The sequence below is a fragment of the Euphorbia lathyris genome, chromosome 9 (assembly GCF_963576675.1).
Source record: "Euphorbia lathyris chromosome 9, ddEupLath1.1, whole genome shotgun sequence".
Lineage (NCBI taxonomy): Eukaryota > Viridiplantae > Streptophyta > Magnoliopsida > Malpighiales > Euphorbiaceae > Euphorbia > Euphorbia lathyris.
Window position 1 is genome coordinate 14,771,313 of NC_088918.1, and position 8,678 is coordinate 14,779,990.

The following is an 8,678-nucleotide window of genomic DNA, read 5'->3' on the forward strand; positions in this document are numbered from 1 at the left end:
TACTTATTCTTCTCCTCCGGTCTTTCTTTCCTCATTCCTCATGGATGATGTGGTGGGGGTTAGCTTCCCAAGGCTGATCCCGGGTTAGTTTTTGTTGTTTTGTTTTATTTTCTTGTTCCTACCAAAAAAAAAAGAAGTGAAAAGAAAAGCAAAAATTCTTTCTCATTTGCATTATGATTTTATAATATATTTTACATACAAAACAAAAGATATATGGAGTATTGTCTGTATTTTAATTGGAAAAAGATAATCAATATATATTTAGATAATGGTAAATTATAAAACTTGTCGTTTACATATTTAGACCAATTATAACGTCTCTTATTAAATTAGACACTTTGAAAGTTAATTTTCCCAAAATACCCTTAGTATATATATTATCACTTAACATGATGAATAAATATAAAGCGTTTCGTCGAAAAAGAGATTGAAGCAACTGCTAAGCAATTGTCTTAACAGTTTATGATTTTGCTTATCGGTACTGTCTTAGGAGTTTACGATTTTTTCTTAGCAGTGGAAGTAATTGCTAAGCAATTGTCTTAGCAGTTTATGATTTTGCTTAGCAGTGGAAGCAACTGCTAAGCAATTGTCTTAGCAGTTGTTTCCATTGCGAAGCAAAATCGTAAATTGCAAACCCATCAAGTTGAATAAAATCTTCAAATATCATTCGATAAAGGTGCAAACTAATTTAAAATACTCAAAGCTAACCTATACAAAGGAATTTGTAGTTCTTGAATTGATTGTATCGCAAAGAATGAGAAGTGAAGAGAAAGGATTGGTTAAGTCATAATATATACTAAGGGTATTTTGGAAAAATTTAATTTAAAAATGTCTAGTTTGATAAGACGTAGTGTAATGGATCTAAATATGTAAACGAGTCTTTCAATTGATCCAGTTTTATAATTTACTCTTTAGACTGTGATTTTTGGAATATCGCAACGGTAACCGAAACTAAAAATATCAAGTTTTAAAACATTTGGACAATCACCCAAATAAGTTTTAAGAACCATTAAATAGATTTTTAACATCACCAATATATTTGCGCAATGCGCTTACATTAAAGAAGAAAGAAAAATCCCCACCAGACCCGGATGTGATTCGAACCCATGACCTCCCAAGGCATAGGTAAGCTCTCAACCACTAGGCTAATAGCTTCACCACCTTTACAAACTGCAATTTACAATGTACTCGGAAATTTACCTTTTAAAAAAGCTTCGTCAACACATATAACAAGTTGAATATGCTCTTTAAAGGCATTAAGTGAAGGACCCATAGCCATGAAGAAATACTTAAAGTGAAGCACTATATTGCAATTTTATCAATTGGGTCGCAAATTATATAAAATGTGAATGTAAAAGTTAGTTCGCAATTGGCGATATGCGAAGTGAAGAAAATTAGGTTAAATTACTTCACAATTCGCGAATTGCATAGTAAAATCATATATTGCGAATTAATTGTGCAGTGAAATCATAATCTTAAAACTACTTAGACTTAGAATAATGTTGGAGATCAGCAAGTATTTTCCAACAAGTATTTTCAGAAAACATGTATTCTAAATATATAGTATAGTTTGGTAGTATATGTTGAAATGAGTCAATAGAAATAGACTTCCCATTGGGTTAATTTTGTAAATTTCCCCCTTTTTTATGTAACTAATATGATTAATCAGTTTGAACCTCCTCAAATACTGTTTAAGTAGACCTCTCTTAATTAAGTTTTTAAGCCATATTATAACTCCAACTCGAAATTTCTAATTTAAACGAATTGATTCACTTGGGACTTGGAACATCAAACATAAGAAAGGCAAAACCAAACCTTAGTACCTGATTTACATGTAAAGAAACTATAAGAAGAAGAAGTGAATTACATGAAAGAGATTTAGAGAAGTTTGAACAAGAGACCTCCATGAGCAGCAAAGAAAGGAGCAAAAACTAAAGACTCAACAGCCATAAGTTTGATCAAAATATTAAGTGAAGGACCAGATGTGTCCTTTAAAGGGTCTCCTACTGTGTCTCCTATTACTGCTGCTTTGTGTGCATCTGATCCCTTTGGCCCCAGTGATTTTGCATGCTCTGATACACCAGCCTATATCCACATTCAATTTAGTGGATTAATTAGTCATTATAAAAACCTGTTTATTTGCCGGAAAAGTATTGTGTTTTAAAAAATATTAGGTTAGAAAATAAATATTTTTCGATGTTTGGCTATTTGGAAAACCAAAAAAAATGAATGTTTGGTTACTAGTGTTTTCAAAAGGGTAAGAAAAAATATAGTAGGCTTTTAAAAGGGTAAAACATTTTCTCTCTTTCTTTATATATTTAAATTGACTTATTTTCCTAAATAAAAAAATACCTGAAAATCAGAAAAATATTTTCTTACACAATATTTTACGGAAAACAAATGGGACCTAAATTATAAATGAACTCAAATTTTGTAATAGAAACTCAAGCTTAATTTTATTTTTTTCTAAGTAAATACCGACGAAAGAATTTCTTGAAAAGGGGTAAAATTAAGCTAAAGTTTTTGATTTTTGGACAAAATGAGCAAAAGAAAGAAAAATCAAAATGTTCCTATAAATGATTATTCATGATAAATGATGCGTTTTTAGAAAATAATAAAATTATAAGAGCTAAAACACAAAAATGAAAAAGATAAAATTGATTACCTCAATGTATTTCTTAGCATTGTCCCATGCCCCTCCTGTGTTGGAAGCTGAGATAGCAACCTAATATAAACAGAAACATAACACCGTTTATCAGATAAAATTGTACTAGGAATCAATTAAAGTCGGTTTGAGCGGAAAAACCCTCTATTCACATTAGATTTTGGATTCGATTCTTCGTATATGTAGTAAATTTTAATTAGGAATAGAAAAAATAGGGATCTTAATTTCAGCATGACAACATGATTTATTGAAATTATCATTTTTGTTGCATTCGAATTATATATAACATGAAATATGTAGATGATATAGATGATAGATCATATAACACGATTATGACATGCTAATATCCTTCGTGTTTTGAGCATGCAATTTTACCTCATCATAAGCAAGATTTGTCCGTATTAATTTGACAAAAAAGGCAAAATTGAGCTAGGCAAAACGAATTGCAATCTTGAAAACGTCTAGGCAACAATCGCATTTCTCCAAATATGTCCGTTTTAATTGAAAAATAAGTCACCTAAAGAAGTTTTTGATGAACCTCGAACTGATTAAGCGGATACATACCTGAACACCAGAAACGAGTGAACCAGCAAGGAGACCAGCAAGAGTTTCAACACCAAAAAAGGTTCCAGCAATGAGTGGAGAAAGCAAGACCAAAGCACCAGGTGGAATCATCTCTCTAAGTGAAGCATCAGTTGATATTTTCACACAATTAGCATAATCTGGTTTAACTCTACCTTCCATTAAACCTGGAATAGTATTGAATTGCCGACGAACTTCTTCCACCATTTTAAGAGCTGCACTTCCCACACTTTTCATTGTCATGGCTGAAAACCAGTATGGAAGCATAGCTCCTACAAGCAGTCCTATGAACACTTTAGGGGTTAACACATCAACAGTTTTGATGCCTGCTCTGCTCACAAAGGCACCAAACAAAGCAAGGGAAACAAGTGCAGCTGATCCAATTGCAAAACCCTGAGACACAAATAGGGGTTGTCAATTTCTAACACGATAATACGATTTATAGAGACAATCCGTTTAACGCGATAATCATTTTTGTCTCATTTATATCACATATAATAATGTGGAATATATAAATAACATAACACGATTATGCTACGATAATTCATTTTGACATCCCTGGTATTTCTTTTGTCATTGCAACAGAAATAGCAAGGGAATGGTCCTAAAATCACCGTGGACAAAAACTAACCGGAAAACCAATTTCTGAAAATGAAAAATAATGACTTTATACATCGGGAGTCCCAATACTTAGAAAATTCCAATTGATCCCTTGAACTTTGGAAATGTCTCGTTAGTCCTCTAAACAGTTGAACTTGCTTGAAGTGATATGATTAACTCCCTAAGTCCTACGAAGTAAAGCAAAGTGCTGATTTGGACAAGTTGAAACATGTATGACTTGCAAACGATAATAGGTCACTTTAAGTAAGTTCAAGGGACCATAGTCATTTTAAGCAAGTTAAGGGAGCTAACAAGAGATCTCCAAAATACACGCCCCAATCAGATTATTTGGGCAAATACAGAGAGTCATTGATGTATTAAATGTGAATAATTATAGATCAAACATTTTTTTCTTGAAAGTCACTAATAGTTAACCGACGGAAATATAGGTTAATCCATTCTAATGGAATCATGATTTTTTTATTAAAGGACGGGTTAACCGACTATGTGCACCCCTACCTAAAACTGCACCTTAAGCCAGAAAAACAGTAACAAAACAAGTCCTACCTTGCCAATTGCAGCAGTTGTGTTTCCTGCAGCATCTAAAGCATCTGTTCTTTCGCGAATTTTACTACTCATTCCTGCCATTTCTGCGATACCACCAGCATTGTCGCTGATCGGGCCATATGCATCAATTGCAAGACCAGTGGCAATAGTACTGAGCATCCCCAAAGCAGCCACAGAAATTCCATACATAGCAGCCATGCTGAAGCTAACATATATAGCAACTGCAATGGCGAATATTGGAATGATGACCGATTTGTATCCCAAAGCCAACCCGAAAATAATGTTCGTTGCAGCACCTGTCTTGCAAGAATCTGCTACATCCTGCACTGGACTGCCAGTCCATAATTTCAACACAACAAACATTAGCATTGTTTATGAAATTCGGTACAAACAGGACCTGTCCATTGACCCTCCTGACTCAGGGGATATAAAAAATAGAAATATGAGGGAAATTTCGTTCTTAATGTATAATTTCTGTCTGTAATTTGACTCTATGAAGAATTTATAGTAGATTTGGTATCAGTTAGGGAATCTATGATGGAAATATCCGTACGCTTAGTCCAAAACAAACTGAGCAACTGCAAATAGGCACACTGAGAAGATCATTTACCTGTAAGCATTGCTAGTATAGTACTCGGTCGTGTATCCGATCACAAGTCCAGCCCACAACCCAATTGAAACACAGAAGAAAAGATGCCTGAAGTACAATGCAGTTCAATCAACATTGCGAAATGCTTAAACGAGATGTGAAAACGAGGAAAAAAGGATGGTTTGTGCTTACCAGTTCTTGACAGCCTTCTCAGTTCCGAAATCGAAAAGTGTGAATTCTGATGGTAAAGCTAAGAAGCTGACCATGGCAATCCCAGCAGTCATCAGAATGGTAGAGATAAGAAGTTGTCGTTTCAATGATGGTTCGATTTCGTTTACATTCTTGATCTCAAACAGATCAGTAGCAAAAAGTGTAGTGATCAAACAAACAATGATTCCCATTGAACTTATAATCAATGGATAACACATAGCAGTATAGTCATGACTGATACCAAATGATGAAATTGATGCAACAAAAAGTGCAGCACAAGATGATTCAGCATACGACCCGAAAAGATCAGAACCCATACCAGCAATATCTCCTACATTGTCACCCACATTATCTGCAATAACCTGAACAAAAAGGGTATGAAAAACGGATAAATCTAGGGACGACGAGGGTTGTTCAAAAACAGGTACTTACAGCAGGATTTCTAGGATCATCTTCAGGGATGTTTCGTTCAACTTTGCCTACAAGATCAGCACCAACATCAGCTGCCTTAGTATATATACCACCACCAACGCGTCCGAAAAGAGCCATCGACGAACCACCGAGTCCATACCCGGTTATGGACTCATAAAGCCCCTCCCAGTCATCTCCATAGTAGAGTTTAAACAAGCTAATGGACACAAAGAGCACTAATAGACCATTAGCAGCTAAAAGGAAACCCATGACTGCCCCGGACCGAAAAGCCGTGATGAAGGCATGACCAACACCTCTCCTTGCTTGAAGAGTTGTCCTGGCATTAGCATAAGTTGCAATCTTCATGCCTAGAAAACCCGAAAGGACCGAAGTAATTGAACCGAGCAAGAAAGCAAGTGTGCTAAAGAAGGCATTGGCTAAAGCTGGTTTGCAGATGTTTCCTTTGTTGTATGTACAAGGTTCACTTTTTGTGCTGAATCCTTTGACAGAACCAAGGAAGAGGAAGATAATGACACTGAAAATTCCGGTGAAGACGCTGAGATATTTGTACTCAGTGAACAGGAATGAGGTTGCACCTGGAAAATTAAATTGGAATTCTAAGTTTATGCACAACAGAAATATGCATTATACAAAACAATGCGCTTAGTAGTGTTTGGTTAGAATTTTGAAACAGCTATTGATAGCTATTTCAAAATGAAATTCAATTAACATCTATCAGTTAGAGTTACTAGCAACAAACAATAAACAACATATTACCAAAAAACGCCCATAGAAAAACTCTGCAATTTGAGCTGAAAATCAGAAAATCAAAACAGAACTCTGAAAAACTAAAAAAAGAGACATTAAATATTTTATAATAGTCAGCACAAGAAAGCAGCTTGCTAGTTTGATTATGTATCCTTTTTAACTTTTTTTTTTTTTTTTTTTTGCATATAATATAATTAGTGGCAACAATACACTAAGGGTCAATAGATAAAAATATGTTACAAATTACTGATATTTTAGGATTAAGCATCAGCGACAGATATATTCCATGTAATACCCAATCTACTACAAATTCTGAATACTGTAATACAAACGGAAATTTTACATTTAACTACGAAAATTTTCATCGTTAATTATAATTTTCCATTGTTTCTCCCCAAATCTGGTTGTTTTTTTAGTATTAAGCACCAGCGACGGATATTTCCGCAAGATTCCATCAGTAATACAAATACAACGAAAATTTCACATTAACTACGAAACTTTTCATCGCTAGTTATAATTTTTCGCTATTTCTCACTAAATCAGGTTAAATCCGCCCCTAAATATAATGGAAGTAGTCATCTGAGAACTTCTACTTTCCAGTACAATAGAATTTCTCGTAGTGATCATCATAAATAAAATTTTGCAAAAGAGCCACTTCAAAAAAAAAAAAAAAAAACTCACCAACAGAAATGGCATTCTGAATTTCGGCACATTTGATAGAAGCCTCAGCATTATTAGTTCCATCTTCTTCCTCAATCAATCTATCATGAAAGCCATTCTCAGAATCACCAGAAACCTTCACTTTCGACACCAGAAACCATTGAATCAAAGCAAACACAATTCCGATAAGAGAAGATGAAACTATCAAAATCTGAGTTAAACCTTCACCCAACACTGCCATTTTCTAATTTCTCGAACTAATTTGAACACTCCTAAACAGAATGGAGACCTAGGTTTTTGATTGAAAGAGTGAGCATTATCCAAAGAGATTTGATATTTCCATGGAATCTATAAGAACTGGTTGGTTTGATTGGAAGATTCTTGAACAGAGTTTGAATATCAGTTAACTGTCTTTATCCTGAATAAATCTGAGTTTAGAGATAAATGGTGTGGGGTTTTTGAAGGATAAGATTGGATGTATATAGTGATAAAGACAGAGTTTGATGTATTTGGATTGCTTGATCAAATCCCCTATTCAATGAACAATCTATTTAAAAAAGAATAACTAGTTTTTCTGCGTTGAATTTATAGGGAAGATGATGCATTGATTAATGCATTTATTATCATCACTGTAGAGGGTTCAATTCGGTTCGGTTCCATTCGGGCTCTGTTTGCTGGTTGTTATTAGTAGCTAGTAGAAATCAGCTGATTTTGTTTTCAAAATTATTATAAGTAATGTTGTCATATTCAGATTAAACCGGCTGGTCAGACCGAATAGGTTAGATCTTGGGGTTGGATTATGTTGGATTTGTTAATCTTTAATAAACCGATAAAAATTGGTCAATCTGAAACTCGGTGATGGAAAGTGACCCAAAATTTTTATTTTATTTTAAAATGGAAATGAAAAGGTAAAAAAAAAAATTGTAGATCTGAAGTTACATAATTTTTATAATTCAATGATTTTTTACAATAAAAAGTTTAAGTTTGAAATACTAAGGGCGTTCTGTTGCTTATTTTCATATTCTTGTTTGTTTTTCAATTTAAAAGGAAAAGTTTTAGGTATTTGGTTAGTAATCTCATGTTTGCCTTTTTACATCTGAAAAGTAACATTTTATAAACAGATTTTTCCAACAACAAACAACCAACCGTAACAACAAACAACAGGTAAAACAAATATGCTCTAAGAGTTTGATGCCAAAATTGTTGTAATCAGAATGAAATATACTGGTGATAAATTCATAGAGCTTGTTAGGTGTTACAGTTGAAAAAAACAATTTCAATTTACAAGTGATGTCTAGCTAGTTTATAATTTTAAATTAATTATATATATTATTACATTATCCGGTCCGATCAATCCGTTCATTTGGTTGAACCAAGTGATTCATGACTCAACAATAAATTTAGTTTGCTGTCTGGTCCAGTTCTAACAATATTGGTTTTAAGTAGTTACAAAACGGAGAACAAAACCACTACTTAATAAAATCAACGGTATAAGTCGGTTCGATTTAAATAAAAGAGAGTTAAACAATTCAATCCGATTTAAAAGTTTTTAAGATCCGTGCTCAATCTAAACTATAAACGGGTTGATTTAATTTTTATTCGGATATTTTTTTAATTTTTTTTGGA

General features: G+C 33.6%; 1 protein-coding gene across 1 annotated transcript; it reads right to left on the reverse strand.

The window, feature by feature from the left end:
- Nucleotides 1-1,706: 1,706 nt before the first annotated feature.
- Nucleotides 1,707-7,589, reverse strand: LOC136207010 (pyrophosphate-energized vacuolar membrane proton pump-like). The gene is made up of 8 exons (XM_065998251.1): nt 7,074-7,589; nt 5,646-6,220; nt 5,196-5,575; nt 5,025-5,111; nt 4,415-4,745; nt 3,230-3,640; nt 2,666-2,725; nt 1,707-2,085 (listed from the first exon to the last, which is right to left on the reverse strand). The coding sequence occupies exons 1-8, from the start codon at nt 7,291-7,293 to the stop codon at nt 1,879-1,881; spliced, it is 2,271 nt and encodes a 756-aa protein (XP_065854323.1). The 5' UTR covers nt 7,294-7,589; the 3' UTR covers nt 1,707-1,878.
- Between the last annotated feature and the right edge of the window lie 1,089 nt (nt 7,590-8,678).